At 40.0% G+C, this 22478-nt stretch overlaps 1 protein-coding gene across 5 annotated transcripts in view; it reads right to left on the minus strand.

The window, feature by feature from the left end:
* Positions 1-22478, minus strand: part of svp (COUP transcription factor 2) — a 189712-nt gene that overhangs the window by 124902 nt on the left and 42332 nt on the right. For 4 of the 5 annotated variants that reach the window (XR_015532726.1, XR_015532725.1, XM_087340945.1 and 1 more), the window contains exon 3: positions 9210-9260. The exons of the other annotated variant lie outside the window; for it this stretch is intronic. Coding sequence is in view for 2 of the 4 variants with exons in the window: in XM_087340945.1 (XP_087197071.1) it covers positions 9210-9260 (51 nt within the window). In the remaining 2 variants the exon portion in view is untranslated. The remainder of the gene's footprint in view (positions 1-9209; positions 9261-22478) is intronic. 5 annotated transcript variants of the gene reach the window in all.

The following is a 22478-nucleotide window of genomic DNA, read 5'->3' on the forward strand; positions in this document are numbered from 1 at the left end:
ATATTTTTCACAAGTCGATTAGCTCATCTCTGATAAAAGAAACAGGTAAAGGAGGAATAACGTAAAAAAGGGAAGTTAAGAACCAAAGTGCATTAAGATAAACACGTATTATCAGTGCTGAATAATATAACGAAATTCATTTTCAGTGATGCAGACCCTAACAAACGGTCGGTTTGAAATAGACGGAGAAAATCTTATTTACAGTTCTCGTGGCTGGGTGAGGTTACTGCAGCCACCATTCCCTCTGTACATCCATCAATCTCTGTCGAGAACATTTCTCTCATATTTACATCGTCATCCAAGAAGTTTCCAGTTTTTTCAAAAGAGCAGCGTTTAGTTCGTCTGCCCGCAAGTAGGCGGTCTCACTGCACATCACCACTCGTTCTGTCTACTCTTCTAGGGGTTACAATTAAAGGAACGAATGTATTTGTGTGATTCATTTAACTACACTGTCAATAGTCAAGGGTCGAAAGACAGGATTGTTGACGAATGTCCTAGAACGGATAACAGAAGGAAGCGATCGTGGACTGGTGTAGGATACTATCCCTGTTTCTGCCTGTTGGGACAGAGAAAAACAGGAAACCCTTAGTCCGAATATCCTGTCCCTGGGCAGAGATTTAAGCTCTGGACCTATCATATACGAAGCGGGAGTGGTGATCACTTGGTTGCGACGTTCGATAAGGTGGCCATTGCATTCTCCGATGAGAATAATTTTCGAATTATTCTTTCTTACGAGGTGAAATAAACTGTTATGTTGACCGAAATGTTGGGAAAGAAACCGGTTGCGTCCTATTTCAAGATATGACCACTACACTTGGCTGTGTGGTGTAGAGAAACCTGTAAGCTATTTGCTCCGCGCCACGACCAGAAACCGGTACTTCCCGAATGCGAAACACGAAGTAAAGCAAACTAGAATCCTTTAAGAAACTCGAAATATTATGAGAATGGCCAAACCAAAAATGTGATGCACTGATCATGAAGCACGCAAGGTAAGAACTCTGTTCAACATTTTGGCTCGAAAACCTGAGGGAAAAGACCACTCGGAAAGCCTAGGCGTGGATGGGAGGATAATATTAAATTGAATCTTAGGGAAATATAATTTAAGGTTGTAGATGAGATTTAACTCGCAGAGGATAGGGACAGGTGGCGGGCTGTTGTGAACACGGCAAAGAACCTTCCTGTTCCACAAAATACGGGATATTGCACGTCCAGTTGAGCGTTCTGTCAGCTTCTCAAGGACTTTGCTCGATGGAATTAGAAAATAGAAGACTGACCACCTACAATAATCAGGAACATTGTCGCGACATCAATTATTGATTGGTTCTTGGGTTATTTAACCATGCTGTTTCAACTGAGGCGGTATCTAATGTAAACTGTTTCAACCGACATTTTCCAACATTAAATGAGGTGTGGAGACATAAGATTATAAGACATCACGAATTGGAGATGTCTTGTGGTGGTCTTCTGGGTTGTTGTGATGTCGTGTGGACTTGTCGGCAGAAACCAGCGTTTCAGATAAACATGCTGCCTCCATCTTCAGCCTGAATATGCCCTGAAGTTGGAGGCATTACGTTCCTTCGAAACGTGAACTAGTTAATTTGGAAGGAGACGACCGTGACCTATTCGATAGTATTTTCTAGAGCACAGAAAACGGCCAACATCTCGGGACAACAGATGACCCGGTCGAGGTTCTAATCGGATACTTCAGATACATCGTTATTACTACACGAACTTTCTTTGTAGGAACGCCAGTCGTAATGCAGTGCAGTGAAATCTTCACCGGGAAAAATCCACTGTCCTCTTCAATCTTAACATCCAAGTGCCAGAAGCGTATATATCTAATTATTCCATAGCCACCTCCTTTCACATCCTCTCCAATACACTGTTAGCATTAAGCGATAGGGCCAAGGCTAGTATGAAATAAAAGTGGGCGTAACTCAGTAGTTTTATATGCATGAAATACGAACAAACAAGGAATCCACAGAACTGTGTGTCAAGACGTTCGCACTTCCCTTTTGTAAACACAAGTTCAGCTGATTTCAAAGCAACACGCGATTATATTGTAAGACATAAAATAAGGAGGAATAAATAAGTATTAAAACTGCTGACGCAATTTTTAATATGTTTAACGAAGAGTCTGTTCAACCATAAAAATTTATTACGGGTTTAACCGAAGGACTTTCGAGGCAAGACAACTTCCTCAGTGGAATCATGGGGCTAATTGCTGAAGAATATAGATGTAATGCATTCCCTATATTCTGAGGTAAGATGTGTTAGCGGCGTTGAACACTGGGGTTCTGTTAACATTAACGATACATTTTTCCGTGTGGTATGAGTTATACAATCATACAGTTCCGGACAGGCCCTGTATCTATGGTACTCAGTAACAAAATATGTAGACATTTCGTAATGAGTCCTTACCAAGCACCAAAGATACTTCTGGGTTGTAACGCCGTGTGGACGGACTTGTTGAGTACATACCAGCAAAAACCATACTCTATCCATCTTCAGCCCTGAAGATGGAGACAGTATGCCTGTTGGTATCTACTACAAGTCCACACGGCGTTACAACCCAGAACATCGACACTAACAATTTTGATATTTTTTGCATCAGGCGGGAAGGATTATCGATACTACACAATCGCCAGTGCTTACGTTGAGAACCAACATGTCAGCCGAGGATCTCGGAAGACGTTAGGAAACATAGTAATCACGCTAATTTGAATGACGTAAACAACGGAGAAAGTAAGTCATGTTGTAGTTAGGATGCAAGACGGGTACAGAAAAATGAAACACGATTCCAGGTTATTGGCCAACCCTGCCTGACCTTCACTCTGCTGGAGCTGGAATCCTGGACTGCGCGGCGCCGCAGGAGGCCAGTCCATGCAACACCATGAAGGCATTCCTCAGCAGAAAAGTATTCTCATCATCCTTAAATGAATACGTATTATACTCCAAGTATACCTGGCCTTTTTAGAGGGAGGATTTTTTGTTGTTGACTTTTTATTCCGTTATCGGTACACACAATTGGGTTTCGAAGGACGCCTATAATTTTCATTTAGGCGCTGTGATGTTTAAATAGTCGCTTCAGATAAAGAGGTTCAGTCCTGTTGTAATACACTGCAGTCGAATATCTGTTTTGAATACTTTCTTCAGTACGTTGTTTTTTAACACCTGTATCTACTTAAGACCTGGTACCCTCAAAGAAAATAGAGAGGCCCTGTTTCAGACCCATAAAAGACTGGTATATTTGGTATATATCTATCATTCCGCAACACATTTTAGACATATTTTTAGTTTGTGTAAAGCACAAATCATCGATACTGTTATTACAACAGTGAAAGGCCTACTACTAATAGTTATGCAACAATTCGTAACTCCTATTACTGGCAGATACGTAACAATTTTTTTTTCAGTAACTGCACTTGATTTGAAATAGCTCTATCTAGGACGGTTAATAAAGCGCGTGGTAAGTTGTGATGTGTTATGAATGGGAGGAAACGGCCATAGACCGCTCCAGGAATGCGTCTAGAGGAACTGAGAAAACCCTGGGAGGTGTACTCAATGCCATTCGATGACTTGAAATATGTAGATCAACGAGGTTCTTAAACAGATAACCTGCCAAACTTCTGGGCTGATGAAGACGGGAATTCGTTAAACACATTCCGGTCAGGACAATTATCCCAGCCTGCCACTGTTACGCACAGTTCTCTAGACTTCTTAACTGAAATTTGTCGAATGACGATAACCAATACGTCCCACACACAAAGAACAGAGGAAATTATATCTACTTTAAAAACGCTCCCAGAAAATATTGTTCAATTTGCGGTGCATATAGTAGATAGTTTATTCGCAATCCACATGCAGCTCGTTCGTATGCACATGCAACCAGCAATCAATCATCATCATGATCAATGCTAGCGATGAGCTGTAGTGTGTCGTATGGACGTCTGGCCATTCCAGTCTCTTTCTTCCCATCTGGCAGGATGAGAGTCGGACTCCATGTGTTTTAAGTGGGCACCGAGTGAACGGTGTTTCATGTTTTCCCCCTCAGCACCGTCGGGACCTGATATTCTCACAGGCGTACGGTATTTTGACACTCTCAGAGGATGGAAGTGAAAATCCGATATGAATTCAGATGTTCTCGAACCCGGCTCCTTCTGGACAGAAGGCTGTATTCCTGACTACCAGATTCTTGCGGTTCAAGTGTACGTCGTATGAAACTGTTCTAACGATAACCAACAGTTCTAAGAAGTGTGGTCTTGTACAACATTTTCTTAATTAATTCAACCAGTTGGTGGTTTAAGTACAGCATATTTGCTTTGTTTTGCACCATTTAATGTTAATAAAAGGGTGACGTTCTGACGTCACAGCCATCTCGCCTTATTTGCCGACGGTGAAGTCCGGTCACACTATTCTCTGACGATTTAATTGTCATCTGGTGACTGTAGGGTTCGCCACTTGGCGCCGAGATCGTCATTACACTCCTGTCAGCAAGTAACGGCTACATTTATAACGTCGGATTCTTGTCTTTGCAGCTGCGACATCTATTGTCCTGCTCCTAGATGCCAGAGGAACTTGAGCTATGTGAGGGGATCTGATACATGAAAACTCTGTGCAATTCAGACACTTCATCCGAATCCTGGCAACAAATCAATCCGCAGTTCACGTTATTAGAATACCGACTTGGCGTGTTTACTCTGAAGAGGACTTAGAGAGACCTGTAACATTTACGAAAGTCTTAGTTTGAAACTGAAAGAACAGCATTACTACCTAACAATAAATGAAGCAACCTTGACACCATCTGTGTCTTCTTGCTGAGGATGTTACAGACGTTTAATTAAAAATATGACACAAATTATGTAATTAGACCTATTTCAAATGTGACAGGGAATATTCATGTGGGTAAATTGTCTGGGTACGGGGTGGTTCCCTTAATTTCCTGTACATGCCATCCAGTCCGACAAAACGATACTGAGAGGGAGAGATAAATGTCGGTTCTTGAACTGCTGTCCAGAACTGAAACCCAAGTAAAATGTTTTACAACAAAGTGTGGACAAGACTTCCCTTTCAACCGCCAAGAAACCACTAGTAACGGTCGCTCAATATTTTGCCTGCACCAAAACCAGCCGACAGCTTGAAAACCGAGTACCAATTTCATTAAATGAGTAGCGCTTCGGTAAAGAATACGCGTGGTTTTTAATATTGTCGCGGTACACAGGAAGAGAGGACTTGTTCCCAATTAAAGGGTCTTCAGTTCAGATACGCACTAGATGTTCGTGTTACTGGAGATGCTGGGGCGAACACGTGCGCCTACGGAACTACGTACCAAACAAAGCCATAATGCTGATCTGGCCTGAACTGAGTATCAACTGTCAGAAGCAGAAAGACACACGTGTAACATAATTACACATCCCATTGCGCTTTTGTCATCTTCTCACAATTTTCATGGCTGTTTCCTTTCCTTTTTTTTTTTTTTTTTTTTTCAAATGCTTCAACGTAACAGCTCTCTTCTTGTCTCGTCATTAACAGCGTCCTTGTGATGTAATAACGGCGAAAATATCAATTTGCAGCCAACCTTGCGACACGAAAAGTGTAGAACACGACGCCGCTGAACTAGATGCTGCAGACTTGGAGAATCTTGGCATTATCTGCTGTACATGATTAAACTTTTCATCGCAAAACATTGCATTTTGAGAAAACGAACATAATAAGTACTTGAACAAATTAAATGTTGCTAAAGAAACTAAAATAATAAGATTTGAGGTTTTCACAGCCTTGAGTATGAAGATTTCTGTCTTCTGGGTTGTTGCGCTGTGTAGTCTGGTCGATGTTTACCAACGTTTCGGTGGTCATACTGCCTCCGTCATCAGGGCGATGAGTATGAAGACTTCTGTCTTCTGGGTTGTTGCGCTGTGTAGTCTGGTCGATGTTAACCAACGTTTCAGAGGTCATACTGCCTCCGTCATCAGGGCGATTCATCGCAACAACCCAGAAGACAAATGTTCAAACTAAAATAGGTGTTTAAAGTTCTGAGGAGCTATAGAATGTACATGACTAAAACTGCCAAAAGTAAGCCTTACTGAAATCCTAGCAGGCCTACGATGTAATGATCGCCGCTGCTTCAGTGTTGCATGCATGAAAACATTCTTTCAGTATCGATGGTAGTCCTTAGGTGGTTACGAATATTTCTGAGGAACGTATCATCTCAATTTTCTTGAAATGACTTCGTATTTTATTCAGTTTAATCAGGCTTTCTTTCACCATTTTTTGCATACAAAAATTGCCATCGGGCCAAAGTAATACGAATATGTCATCAGGACAAAAAAGAAGACTGTCGAAATTACAAGGATGATAAAAACACAAAAATTAGAAATGGAAACAAAATGTTAGTTGGAAAACCTTGAGGGAAGAGAAAACTTACGAGGACCAAAGGTAAATGAGAAAATAATATTAAAATGTATTTTATAGAATTAGGGCACAAAACATACAACCTCCACCTTCATGTCTGAAGATGGAGATATTATGTTCCTTTGACACGTTTGTATCTACCTGCAAGTCCTCGCGATGTTATAACCCAGAACCACCACCTCGACATCGTCACAGTCGTGAGAACCTGAAATGTATTAACCTGCATACACCAGCTACCAAAAGATGTCTGAAGTACCTACTTCTATTTTTTTCTCTTGTGTAAAATAAGGGCTAGTGCAGAACATTTTTTGTTTTTTAATTCGTAGCAATATTTACAAGTTCACAGTAATACAACTTAAATGTAGTTTCTAATAAGCGGTAACGGTAAGATAGATACACGGAACATTCAACGAAATTTGTTCTGGTACTGCTGAAGTCGCTTCAGCACTGGGAAAATCTTAAATGAAAGTGCTTGGAGGCGAGAATGTACGAGCCTACTACGTCACTTTAGAATCCTCACCCGAGTTTCAGGTTCTCCCGCATTGGAACTTGGTACAGGGCCCATGAAAAGCAAATGAAGGTTTGTGTTTCAGCCTAAAGTCATAATCTTAAAACCAGCCTATTATTTGAGTACGTTCCATTAATGATAATTTAGTAGGTATCACAACAAAATAAGAAGTGAAATTCTCAAAACATGTTACTTTTTATTAGAGTAATTACATTTCTCGCAGTAAATTCCTTAATATTTCTGAAAGGGAACTCCAATATGCATTACCAAACAAAATAAACATATAAAAGCCGAAAATATATAGTACATAGTCAAGGAAAGACGAGGAGAGAGACAGACAGACACAATTACATTCAGTAATTGAGTTTCTTTGTCCTGTCACGCAATCCTAGAATAACGTTGCGTATATACTACGCCTTCCCATCATATTCTTTGGCCTGAGTCGTTGTCAAGCAACAGATGGCTCGTTGTTTCGTGAAACCTTTTATTTACCGTGTGCATATGCAGCCGAATAGAACTAACTGCCTTTACACGAAAAATCTTCGCTGGATCTCGCTTACTTGACATCAACGCGATGTCTTTGTTCTGCCACTTAAATAAAGTGATGAATACACACGTTTGTAAAATTGTTTCTTACAATATATATGATTTTTAAAAAGTGGAACTTTGCTCTGGGGACGAATGGCACATTCAGGAGCATTAGTGTAAATGGGAGAGAGTGTTTCAAATTCAAAAACATTAAGAAAGAGAGGTATTTTAATACGATATCACGCTTCGATGTGTTCATCTCCTTGAAGTGTAACCTCCAAAGGCAGTTAGTCTGCTTCTTACATACATTTCATTCAACTTATCGTACGATTCCCGTGACTATGTTACCACGTTCATTGCTTGAAATACGTGTTACTATCACTGAGAGTAGCCAGAGAATTTTTCCAGGTGTCAGTGCAGGGGCGATTTATATAAAAAACGAACATTTGCTTAATCACAAAACTTTAAAAATGCTGTTCTTAAACTTCTCGTCAGGTTGTATGTTTATTACTAGAGTTTATGTTAATAGCTTGAATTTTACATCGTAACTTCACATGTATAGACTATGGATTAATTTCTGTAGACTATAAAATTCACTGGGTGCTGGTAATGATTAAATAAATTAAGATAAATCCACATTATTAGCATATACATGAATTTTTGTATACAATTCATTGGTTAATGAAGGCAATGAAAGATGCAGTAATATATAAATTGTTCTTATCGAAAATTGATTACTGGTTTAAAAACAGAATTATATACATACATTCACACTTAGGTAGATTCAGTTGGCCCAGGACAGAGACTGGTGTCGGGCTCTTGTGAAGAAGGTAAAGAATATTCGGGTTCCATAAATTTATTGTTTAGCTAAGCGCACTAAAAGAAGGATGTTGCTCCACGGAGCTCGTCATTTCCTGACTCAAAGAAGAAACAACGCGTCTCCGTTACAAATATCACAGATAACGCTCTTAAGGAATGATTTAATTGCTGTTTACTCAGATAATCATAAAACAATCATAAATACAAAATATATAGTTATTGAAAGTTACAGCAGGTGGCCCATGCAGTCTTCGTTACCACCGTGGTTGAAAGAGTCAAAAGCAACAGCATCTACAAAGGAACCTACCTATTAATCTATTCACAGTCGAAGATCAAAGGGATTTCCGAAACATTCTAAGAATTTCTAAGAGTAACTGTGAAACATTGACGATTGTAGGTTCCGAAATAGTTGAAAGGAAACGAATGACGACTTTATGTTTCATCAGTTCTCTAGCACGAGGATGCTCTCTATAGATGCAATTTGTTTTATAACACTCGTGGTTAGGGTTCCATAAAAGATGATTATCCCGAATCATTTCGAACGTTGTTGTCAACAAAATACGACGAACAATTATTTACATTCAAGACCCCCTTTGAACCTAGTGTGAAATGTTATTTGCTGAACAATTTTCAACTTTCGACGTGGCTCATCCCCGAAAGCCAAAGTTATACATTGAACAAAGCAGTGACAACTTAAGGACAAGAATGTAATATTTTCGTTAAATAAATATATGTATGCATATGTATATAGTCTACATTTGAAACATATTTCAGGGAGAGGCAAAGAAAACAAAAGGATGGCATGTGACCAAGATTGAACAGGTCTTTTTATAACCCTGGTAATATTTATTGCAGTGACGTGTATCAAGCCTTGTTCTACTCGGCTTTAAATTGTTATAGGCGATGTTCTCGAAAATTATAGTTTTACTTGCAGGATACTTACAAATTGTGTTGTTCGGGACAGTCCCCACCGGTCCCATGGTGAAAACCGCCCCTGCAAATAATACTGCTATCAGGGACTAAAATGTAGTGACAACAATCGATGTTCGTTCCTTCTCCACCTAACACCTGACATTCAGATCAACTAAATTCAGTATCAATAGACGACCTCAATGTTGACGTATCCTGGGCGAGTTTGAAACAAAAATTGAACTTACGGAATCCTAACAAGAACTGAATGTTGTAGAATTTTTATGGCAGTGTAGTATTAAGAGTGACATTACGACTGTGTGGTCACTGACATGAACAAAATTTAGAGTTAGGAGCGATAGACTGCAACGATCCTTGAGAGCCAAGTTTAGATTGCACATAAATACAATAAATTCTCATAAGAAATCTAAACATAGTAAGTGAAATACTGAAAGTAATTTAAAACACGGTAACAAACCCAAAAATAATTTCGTATCGTCTACGTTTCGGGTCCTCGAAGAGGTCGTTCCTGTAGGTCTAAATACCTACCCGATCTAATAGCAGTGACTGTCTTTAATTTTCAAAACACGTTCGTTTCAAAAACACTCGAGCTTGAAAATGCTTTTCCTGTGTCTGAATGTTGAAGGATCCCGCTTAAGTGTACGTGAACCCATGTGCGTCCGTCTGATGTTATCTGGCCACACTAGCAGGCCGTATAGTCACGTATTGTATAAGACATATTTCTTGTTTTGCTTAGTTATGAAACATATACGATATGCAAAACCGATGTTCACCTCGTATGGGGGTTTTAATGGCTGCTGCAGTTAATATCAGACTCGCTTGTTGAACGTTGTCGACATGCTTGTGTTATTTGCAGGAACATATCCGTAATTATTTTTCAAGAGTTAACCGTTTCAGCGGCAAGGCATCTCTTAGCAGAGCTATTTACAACTCTCAATTAGAGCTGCATCTATACTACAGAGCAGCAATACCCAAAGTGAGAGCCCCCCCTCCCAAACCATGAGCCGTGAAGCTGTTTACGGGGAGCTAATGGCCAAATTATAATATATACAAATTTATGAAAAGGCCGTATTAATTTACAGACCATTTAATAGAAAAGTAGTTTACAGGTATGATTAAGGCTCATTAAGTTTTCTCCAGATTGCTAAATAGCATTTTTATAGATTGGGGGTATGGGCTTGTGATTGGTCGAACATTTTTATTCGCATAAAGGGAGCCTCGGACCAAAAGAGTTTGGGTACTTAAGCTGTAGAGTGACATTTTAGCATTAAAACGGCCATCCAGGTGCTGTTTTTATTTGCGAAAAACTTTATAGGCCTATATTTTTATTTGATATTTCAAAATTTCATAAATCAATATTGCTAAGGAAATATCTAGACACGTGTTAAATATTGTCTTATAGGAAATTTCAGGGGGTACAGGTGAAATCCCTAATTTCACCACTGACCACAAGACTGCAGTTTCATGAATATTTTCTTGCATTAAGGTATGCTTAGTCGCATTTTCGTAATTTTAAAGCGTAAATTTACCGAACTCTCAACGAGCTTGTTCAATAAATGAAGTGATATCATTGGATCAGCAGAGAAAGTAAAGTGTATACGCAAAACCTAGGACTGATAGCGGACTTGAAGTTTTCACGGCATTGAGTGTATATTGTTGTCTTCCTGGTTGCTGCGCTTAGTAATTTTCATAGGAGCATACTGCCTACACCTTCAGGGCATGAATTGTGTGTGATATTACCTTCACATAGAGGATAGTGTTGTTAAGATTAGAGTTTCCAAGGCAATTTGAATATCAATGGTCTTCCGGGTAGATGCACCGTGTAATCCAGAGGAGTATGCCGCCTCCATCTTTAGAGTATTATGATGCTCAGATACGTTGCCATAAGAATATACTACCGTCTACATTAAGCCTGATACGTTCAGAGATTCTAACAAGCATCATTACAATTAATAATAATCGGACTTATTGGTACTCGGAGGAGTCTACAAAATTGCATAAACGCAGAAATACTTCGGATTGTGCACTCACATTAGTTGAAAGCTATTGAAATATCATAAGATTTACGTTCTGATAAACCGTAGCTTAATCGTTATGTGGTGTATGATACAAGGAACAGCGCAGGAACAACAGACTTGAAAGTATTGAAATATAAAAATTCGTAACTTAGGAGATCGCTAGATTACTCGAGCAGGGTTTAAAATGCCGGGTAAGCTGTTTATAGTCAAGTTTAGCACTGGTGTAATTTATATAGATGAATTAATTTTTCGGGACACTTCTTCGGCAGCAGTTATTTAGACGCAAATCGTGAACAATAAATATCATCCAAATCCAGGAATGCGAAGTTACAGCAGGAAGAACAACTACGTAATCAGTCTGTAATATTAGAAGCTGACCTTCCGCTATGAAGTCGTAAACTTTAGATACTGGTTAAAGTTCCACATACAGTCACAAGCACATTTCGATTGTTTTCGACGCATATTTATTTTTCTCGGAATACAAAGCATCTTCTCAAAATAAGCCATACACTCTTGTACTATGCAACAAAAAGAGAGAAATTTTCAGTTCCCAAGACAAGTTACTCCAACATAATCAACTGTAGGTAACGTATCTTAACAGATGTGGTAGTTGCAATCTTAAGGTATAAAAAAGGGCACGTTTTCTCCCACCGAAGAAATAACACCTCTTATTACCGTTGCGAACTATAAGCATAATTACAAATCGAGACTTAACACGATACTGCACGTATGAGCTCTCCATCAGTGGTGATCAGTAACGGAATAATCGACTTAGTCTCTCACACACATCGAAGTACATTCACACTCACAGAACCACCCGAAAAAGAAACAACAAATTACGAACAGAGATTAAGCAGTTAAGTTCAAATAGATTAAGTAATTTTCATACATTTCACAATAAATCCTTTGGTACAAAATATAATGCAGCCAAGTTCTACAATTTGATGAATAAGTAACAAATAAAAAACAAACTCCGTGGTACAGAGCCCTTCTTGAGAGCTTATGGTACACTCAGTCAGTCAGGAAATTTATCGCCTTTTGTGGAATCCGAAAATTCATTGCTGTATTCACAAGAACAAGCCACAGGTCCCTATCTTTAGCCAAACGAATCAAATCCACATCTTCTAACCCCGTTTCTGTCAGAACCATTTAAATATTATCCTCCCATCTACATGTAAGTCTTTCGAGTGGACTATTTACTCCCTTCATGCTTTCCAGCCTTCCATATGCTCGCTACCTCGAAGCCAAAATAATAATTTTACTTATATGTACATTTGTAGATAGACGTACAGACACGGTAAATAAATTAAAACTTTTTAAAATATTTTATCTGGCCACCACAGTGTTTCAGTACTCGAGGTCGGAAAATGAACAGTTAAAACGTTCAGGAAGGTTGCCACGCTTTCACCACACGTTACACGCAAAACACTTGATAAGTTACTTGAGTCAGATAAAATGTCATTTATTCTCCGCGCACATAAAACTGGTCCAGCGCCGTATGAATTCATTCACTGCTAAAATTAAAACAGCAAGCTCTTTTTTTTTGTTTTTGCTGTTGTTATTATTACATTGCTAGACCGTAATGAAGTTGTAAAAATGAGCTTGTCTGTCTGTCCGTCCGAATCGTCTCTCCAAATGTAAAACAAATTGAGAACAGCTGATAAGATTTTTATAAAATTTCATAGACACGTTCGAGTTGTGGACAACAATAACGGACACTTTACGTCAGTTTTTTTTCAATCGTGGGTCTACCAGTTGAGGGAATTTTACTCTCTTCTCTTTCAGGATTTATTGCTGCAAGTTATAAGATTCTTTCATAGCATTTCTTGTTTCAACACTGAAATATAAACATGATAAAAACTGTACCTTTTATCTGAATTTTATTTAATCTGAATCTAAGAGATAATTTGGTGGAGGGGGTTGGTGGTATCAGAAAGGTTGAGAAACAAGGTTATACACGAAGAACTGCGTGCATTTCTGCGCTACTCTCCGACGTAAACCCTCAGATATTTAACGAAGCGAAAAATATTTTACTTATTTTTGAGCTAATTAAGCGAAAAGGATTCTTATGCCGCCACTGCGTAATCAAAACCATCTTACATGCTCATTAATGTGTCTGTCGCGTTTCTTCCTAGGAGGCAAGCAACCTGCATTGTACGACCTTTGTATTGTTAACCTTGTTAATCTAACTGTTCTGTCTATTGTTATTTCTACTGTTATTCCTTGGCCCTGTCTTCACCGGACACATCCTTTCCGCTAAAATCTCGGATTAGATCATCGAGGCCTCAGGTGGACCGGGGAATACTCCCGAGTCAGGCCCCTTTAGGAGATTGCACCCCCTGGGGCCAATCCCAGGTAATTCTCCCACTTCTAGTGTCTATTATTTAACCTCTGGGGCTTCACCACAATGTTTCGTGGGGCCTGGTCTCCAGTGATTGCAGATCCAAGAGAATTTGCCCCGTGGGCCACCCCTCCCCTGCCTTGGCTACCAGACTTGGACATCCCTGTGCTTCCACAGTCTTGGTTGCAACATTTGTGCAAGAATAAATGAAGGTCACTGTAGGAACACATTGATGTGCATCAATGGCCTAGGATCACTTAAGAGCAACAATGGACTTTGTAATGTGGCGTGAGGAAAATCTCGGAATGTCTGTGTACACCAGTAAGAACACCTTTCCGTTCCTGTTACGAAGATAATTAAAGATTAAGAAGGCTGTAGGTGGACATTTCTGCAAGATAGGTTAAAAGCAGTTCCGTATAGACATTGTTCTGCATTTGTTTGGTGATAGCTGTACGTGGACGTTGCAGCAAAGAGGCTGTGTGTGTGTGGAGACTGCAAGTATTCCAGCAGCGACCCTGAGGGCCCCACTTGACCGCCCACTACATCGTCTCTACGTCGGACAGACAGACACTTCCCCCTACACTGAAGCCGTTTTTGCCTGCTTTCCCCATCCATCCGTGTTCTTGCATGGCCCATTACAGTCACGACCTTTGGGAAGGAAGGAACAGGTGGATTACAAGTTTGGTTCCAAGGAGCTGACTGGGCTAAAATCCAGCTTGTACTGTGTGGAACAAAACTTGCGTCCCTTCCCTGGACTGACTGACGCTACTACCCCTCCTGAGAACATACTGTCCGACCACACAAATACTAAATTACAGATACTACTCTGAACCTGTTTATTTAACGACACTGGAAGTAGCTCATAAAAAGCCAAAACAGCGTCGAATGCATAAGTTGGTTGGTTAGCGGCTGGAAAGGGTAAGGTAGAAATCGGTAGTGGCCTACTTGAAGGTGCTATCCTGGCACTTGCCCGGAGGGGCTGACTAAAAGCACCTCTCCTCTGGGCCGAGACCTGAACTCAGGAACTCCAAATACGAAGCCGGAATGTCAACTATTCCGTCGTGACGCTCCGTAAAACGAGTTGGTGCCCACAGACGTAGCTCGAGTTTCGTTTCAATTTCACGTAAGTGAACATACAGAAAGTTCAAAGGCATTCTTCATTTTTAAATCGAAATTTATCTCCAGAAACCTGATTGTCCTACTATATAATACGTTGGGCCTAGAAACATGATAACTTACCGATCTCGTAAATACCACTTAAACTGACACACTGCTTGACATTGTGCAATCCACTACATGCTTCGACCACAGATGGTCAAATTCAGGAGGTTATTTTGAAGTGTTCGAAACTATCAGATATGACTACTGATTCATAATAATCTGCCCAACAAAAATAAGTAAGCTGCTTAAGACACAGTCCATTACATGGTGAAGTCGGGAACAGAAAATGTGTAAACAAATTAGCAGTTATATCTACTGGCTTCGAACACTTAAAGAGAAACCACCTGAATATGACAAAGTAATGTCGAAAAATGTAGTGGATTCGAAATAAACATTGAAACTATGATAAAAAATTGATGTGTGGGCGGACTGCCAACCCTTAAAACTCACATTTTGTATTATCTTAGGTTCTGACACCGGTGAGTTCGAAGATGACTGTTTTAAGGGTTATCGCCCTACAGCCAGGAGGTGATCATCGTAAAGATATTTGATATACAAATGCCTATAAGTCTCAAATTTCGTAGGTTTTAGTAACGATTTCAACTTCACAAGTTTATTAAATTGTGACAAGCTACTGAAAAAAAACACAAGATGTATGCCCATGTAAATCGCCTTAAACTTATGAACCTCTAATAACTGTGTGAATTCATACAAGAAATATATCTGAATTTAAGTAAATGCATGTCACAGATGGTGGTCTTCTGGGTTGTTGTGCCGTGCAATCTTGTGCTTCGGACTGCCGAAGATGGATAGTACTTATGTTCAGCCGAAGCGTTGGTAAAATCAGTAACATCGGTACCTCGTACTTAGCAGACACTTGGTTCAGTGGCCCGGAACTCTGCCTGCCTGTCCAGTGATTCTTAATTCTTGTCTGTCTTTATTCTACGCATTATGCACTCATTACGCTTCAAGACAAGATATTCAAGGATCCTTTCAGCCAACAGTGAACTGGAATTTCGCTGACCCCAACTAAATCCTGTCGCCCAAAGGAACTTTCTACTTGCATACTCGTTAGGGTCAGTCCATCCTCTTGGAATCTCTAGTAAAACCTACAACGCATTAATATAAATATAAGACGTTTCGGTCTAGCTTTATGGACAAGCTGTATCATGCAGAGTGGTAGATAAAAACAGCAGTTTAACAGTTCAAGTTATGAATGCGGTAGGCTAGGCGTGTATGAAAGGGTCTTGACTGATGACAGGTTTCTGCCCCAACAGACATGGATGGGATCATCATTTATTTAAGGTTGGCAAATAAAAAGTTGTAGTGTATTATTATGAAAGAGGGAGAGGTGAAATTCGGAAAAAATATCAAGCGCTGTCCCACCAATACATGTCCGACGACAGAGCAGTGGGCTCAGGGCGAAAGTAAGCTAACACGACAGTTATTTACCCTATCACGCAAAAGGTTGTCAAAAACATCTTGCAACTTGCGGGAAGAACAAAGACTGAACGTGTTTGAACCGGAGACAGATGAGTTGGAGCCCAACCAATAGTGGTTGGCTACGTTTTGCCATATCGGATTTGCGTTTCCGGGTGAGGCAACAGTTTCTCTGTTCGTCACTGTGATTTTACATACCTCACTAACGTGTATGTTTGTTTATTCCCGATACAAATCTTACATCGGGAGAAGGCACTGATTTTTTTTCCTTTTACCATAAATGTGTCTCCCAGATTTAAATTTCTTGTAAGCTCTCTGGGAAATAGACTGAATTCCAATAGGAAGTCCACCGATTGGCAGTGTCGAATTGTTGGCGTCCTTTTCCTCAACACAGACTATAACCAATAAATTAACATCAAGACTTGTTTACAGATCATTGCAAAGACGTTGGTGAAGGAAATGACTGTCATGACACGAATTAACATGCATAAAATCAAAGTCAGCTTTTCCTCGGATAAGATCTGCGAACAGGCGTCTTTCTGTGCCTCAGTGAACTATCTTGAAAGTGCGGAATAGACGATATTTCATAATGAGGAATTTTGTTATTTATACATTTCGAATAAGGATAGTTATGAAGGGCTAAATAAGTAGCTTCAATAAAGAAAATATGGAAGAGGCCGTCCTGCAAAGAGAGCGGTCACTTGAAAGATGTAAAGTAAAGTCTGTCCCTCTATACGCCATGTAGGCGTTTGGGGGGAGTGGAGGTATAGCTCCTCTCTTCCTTGACCTCGGCACTAGATGGGAGTGAGTGGTCAGCATCACGCCCCGGCCGGCTTTACCCCCGGGAAAGGACCCCGGTACCCATTGTAGAGGAGGCTGGGTGGGCCCCAGAGCCGGTCTGGACGCAAAGGCTAGAGGAAAAATCCTCTGCCCCGTCGGGGATCGAACCCCGGCCGTCCAGCCCGTAGCTAGTCACTATACTGACTGAGCTATCCCGGCTCATGGTCACTTGAAAGATGGAGATCAAACATAGAAGATAAAATTGCTTCTTAGTTTGTTCAATGACTACTTACCAACTGAACAGGCTACTTAGCTTCAAATAATGGTCTAGAATAATGTACTGCGGTTAAGAAGGATGTAGTGTGGAGTATTTTGAGGTGTTCTCTGAAAGTTTCACTGATATTAATAAGGACCGTCGGTAATCAGGTAGTGAATAAGGCAACTGGATCAGTCGTCTTAGGTATAAGGTTTTAGTATTGACTATGCTGGTCTTCCGGCTATAATGTCATTTGTTTCGGACTCCACAGCCAAACTATCGATCATTCTTGACTCTAAGAGACACTCAACCTGATATTTTCACTACAGGTAGTATCGACGAACCTGACTGCCGCGGGGGAGTGTTGAATGGAAAGCTACTATCGGTGACTGCGTTCCAATGTACTCTCTGCCTTTCCTCCCACGCGATACTTCGTATAATTCTGGGATACAGCGTTTAACCCGTAAAGCCCGACGTCAACGCAGGTGGTACACATAGTTACCACTGACCTTTGATGGATTAGTTCATTATTCATACACCAAATAAAATATGTATTCGTAAGCTGAACTCGAAAGGGATATTGAAGCAGTAGTATTAAGGTTAGGTTGACAGTCCGTGTACACAGCAATTCTTGATTATTATTTCAATGTTTATTAAGAATTCACTACATGTTTCGACATTAATTGGTAATCTTCCAGTGGTTATCTTCCAGTGTTGGAAACTAATAGATATTACTGTTAATGTGTATACACATTTTCTTTTCTGTTGTTGAAACTCACAGTAATATTAATTTTACAGCGTGGAAGTCTGATTAAACACCACAACTTAGATAGAATTATTACGAAACTTCTTTCCAATGTGTACAGCCGTTATCTCAGAGGGTTAACAACAATCTTGGAACAGAAGCCAACCAGTGGAGAAAATTGTCTTTTTCGTACAGTATTGTGATTACCGTCTGTCCTCAGAAATTTCGTCCACGGTTGTACGGTCTGATTTGACCGGAACATCATACATTTATTTTTAAAATTTAGCAGTAGATTCGGTGTTTTTTATTCATCAGTACGCTGAAAGATCCTACTTCTTGATTACAGATATATATGAAGGTGCCTTCAATTTTCTTAGTTTCTTACTTTATGTAAATTTATTATTTATTTGAAAATTATAATAATTTCTATGTTACCTACCCATCTGCTTTTCATCTAAGTCCATTAGCACAGAATTAATTGCCGTCAGCCGCCCAGACACACATGCAAACCGTACTGAAATGGTTTGTAATTCGAATTTATTATTCCATTCTTACTCGCAGCTAAGCCAAATCATTCAATTTCCAGTTTCTTAGTAGCCTTTAAAAATAAGGACCTGAAGTATCATTAAACCCGGGGACAGCTTATGATAACTGACTGGCCAGTATTATTCCCACGGTTGAGGTGGTAAGGGTGGACACTGAGAACCTTATCCCCTTCTGGGACGGCCCGTCTGCTTGCCGGTCTGGACGAGGCCACAGAGTTTTAACAGCCCCAATAACACTTGACTTGTTCTGGCTGAATGAGGTACTGCTCGGCCCTGTAATGACCGGCTGAAACCTCGAGGGATGGATGGACCTTTCCCCACCCCTTGCTGCCAGTTCTCATGCCTGGATTAACACAATTCTGTACCAAATTCACAGAGATGTTTGTGAAAATCATTACGTTAACCATATGCAATTGGAATACACCCTTCGATAGCTAGCAGATGATTTGGGACATTACATTATCAGATATAGGATTTGAGACTTTCGCGGATCCAGTCACATCAGAACCCTGAAGATGGGGACAGAGTTTGTTCCCGAAACGTCAGTTTACTACGGTAACCAGCTAACGCGGCTGATTGCCCGAGTAGATTTTATTGATTACACGATCAGTTCTTCGTGCCATGCGTCGATAATGGATAGTTCACCAGCTCCCCCGACTGCTATCTAAATACGTACTATAATTTTCGCGTTGTTTTGCACGGGTGTGAAAATTTGTCTCACATTAAGGGGTGGACTGCTGGGGAAAATGTTTTGACCCAAGGAGGAATTGACAGGTGGCTGGAGAAAACTGCAAAATGAGTAGTTCGGTCAATTACAGTCGTCACCTGATGTTAAGACGATCGAACAGCGGAGGGTAAGGAAGGCGGAGCATGAAGCAGATGATGGGAAACTCGTACAGAATTATATTTGGCAAGTTAAAAAAAGACCACTTGGGATCGGTGGTGAGCTCATGCAAAATTTCGCGTTCTGTAAAAAGCTGAAAACTTGACTATTTGAGTGCAACGCCGGCTTCTAAAAAACGACAATGCTCCATGGAGTTTTTAAAAATTGGTAAATTAATATAATACTGTAATTATAGAATCTCCATTTCAAATTTTTACTTAGTTTTGCAAATGGCCGACAATTAATTACATGGAACTTTGGGGGGGGGGGGGGGCAAGAAGTCGGAACTGAATAATTCACAAAAAAATCACGAGGGGGGGCGGGGCGAGGAACTTTACTTTAAACTTTAACTTCAAAGATTTTGGTCTACTGGTTCGTTGACTGTTACACTCCTTCAATTGAATGATGGAAAACTTACGCATGATTCAACAGAAAATATGTAAAACATACAATATTTTAGTTTCTACTCGGACAGATTTAGAAAACGATCAACTAGATAAGCAGGTATCCGAGCTAAGATTCGAACTTCGGATAGTCCAAATGTGGATAGATTAACCACTCGACCAAGACGTTCGGTGTTTCTAAATGGTCAGAATTTTTAAAGAACATTCCATTGAATACAAGGATTGGCTCATTCGCTGTCAGAAACTAAAGTAATTTAATTTCTTTCTCATTTGTAATTTTTTGTTCGACATCAAGGAACGGAATGCAAAGATGACTGAATGTATAACCCCAACTAAGCCACATGTTCATTTGCAAGGGGGAGAAAATTAATCCTGAATGAATGGAAGGAAGAAAGTATTTCACCTCTGGCTAGTCAGGGCCCCTTGGTGTAATAACACGCATTTAGACTCTACTGACAGCGTAGTTTAGTAAACCGTAAATAAATACATAAACAACACAAATTACAGTCCACGACTGTAATCTTGAGACTTGCAAGGGATGCAGGCAGTCCGTAGCGTTAAAGGCAGACGCTACCTTTCCCCCTTCACCCCGCAAGTCTCAAGATTACAGTCGCAGACTGTAGAACCGATTCCGCATAAATTACTACACGCGACAATTTCACTTCAGGTAGTGTGACATTAAACGTAACATTTTTTTCCCTCCGGTATTTCAAATTTCTAGCTCTGTTAATTGCAGTGACAACGATCGATCTGAAATAAAAACAAGAACACAAAACTCCTAATAGATGTATAATATACAAGTGCCTATTACATACAACAGGGTTGGGTAATTTAAAGCCAAGTGCGGCTACTTATTTAGCATAATTAAAGAGCATATACCACTCGACTATATGAACACCATGCACAAATACTATCAAGGCCTAATCTTGTCTGCGTTATTGACGTCGGAAGTCGGAGTGGGAGGAAATGGATGTTTCCCCTTCCTCGAAATTTGTCCACTTACACGAATCCAATATGGAACCCGGCGCCACATAACCGGTCCTTCCCTCTAGCAAATATTTAAAAATGTTTTTCCTATATTCTAGTTTCCTAAATTAAAATTACGTCAATTCGTCGTCATTTCTCGACCGATTCCGTAAATCTTCACGACCGCTGCACAACAAACAAGGCAGAGAGAGCCAAAAGAGTCGCTGATTCTATTAATTCATACCTGAGAAAGATGGTCTTTTTCTGTTATGAATCACGATTTAGCACGAGTTGAAACATGCATGGCAACCTAAAATTCTGGCTGTCTTAAATTCAAGAAGTGCATTTCCAAACCTTTACAGATTTTAAACAAATATTATGACTAACTAATTTTAACTGATAATTGTTGCAGGCCTGTAATAAATTTACGATTCCTTCACCGGAAGTCAAATTGAGTTAATCTTAATGACTCATTACTCTGAGAAGCCATAAAAAAGCTTTACGGTGTATCTGATCGACTAGTGATCGGTCGCTGAAAACAATTCACAGTTACACGACGATTATGTAACTGCGTAATTTTTTTCGCACTTCTGTTCGGTAGGCCGTTAGTTCAAATCGACACATTCTTTTAATAATTAAAAAATAACTGTTTACTCCTAACCTATATTTAAATTAATGAGTCGGTAATTGACTATGCTAGATGCAAATAAAAATCAACAGACCGTTGTGTTCAATACTGTTTCTCTTTGTAGTAATGGTTCCATTTCTTTGCCAAAACTCCGTTAAGACCTCGTTTTATGTAAATGCGGGAATGACAGGTTACTTACTATAGGAAAATTCCTCACTTCAGAAACCTGGACCACGACGAAGAAAGTAACGAAGTGAACCAGACAGATGAGCAGCGTACAACATTTAACATGACAGGAATTATAGTGGTGTATATTAAAGCGCTGTTACCATCAGACAACCTGTGTGTGCCGGGGATGTTACAGATTACACCAACAACACGGTCTGTTCACAACACAGCCCAGTAATGAGCGTATAGTGTCGATGCACATACAAACATCGCGAGTTCAGTTTTAATGATCGCGCGCGCGTGTGTTGCTGTTTGGCCCTGATGCATTACTACTTGTTACGTCGCGCTGCCAGGGGTTCCCAAAATTAACTGGGATATATAAAAAGTGGCTTCTATGTTGGCGAAAACATCTCAGCATAGTACACACAGTCCTTATTAAAAAAAAGCATTGTCTTTTAGAACGATTTCATTTTTCGAAGATCGATAATTTACTTTTCATATGGCAAACCACTTCTGGATCATCTGCCAAGAACGTATATGAACAGGTCCCGATCCGAGAAAAGGATGGAAGGATCCTGTTCATATGGACCTGTCGTCGGACAGAACACTAAATAAATGACTAATGTGCAGTAATGATTCTTTCATACTCGCAGAGTCCCTATTCATGGTCTTTCGTACAATGCTTACGGTTGACGATAACACCGAGGACCTGAATCGTCATCGAACACGCGGGCCTTCGTCTCTGTGTTCTTGCTAATCCTCAGACTGCAGTTAGGTCTAGGACCACGCATGGACATACAGATCTCGTTGTGTTATACGCGCATTGCATTGGGTTTCAATAATATTACCTTTAGCTACAGGTAGAGGAAGCCTGAATTATTCTGAATTTGATAAGAGATGCACTAAGGAGGCAATGTTAAGAATGCGAGAAATATGTTCGGATGAGA

The sequence above is a fragment of the Zootermopsis nevadensis genome, unplaced genomic scaffold (assembly GCF_977971745.1).
Source record: "Zootermopsis nevadensis isolate Lab colony 2312 unplaced genomic scaffold, Znev_1.0 Znev_ptg000061l, whole genome shotgun sequence".
In the NCBI taxonomy this organism is placed as follows: Eukaryota; Metazoa; Arthropoda; class Insecta; order Blattodea; family Termopsidae; genus Zootermopsis; species Zootermopsis nevadensis.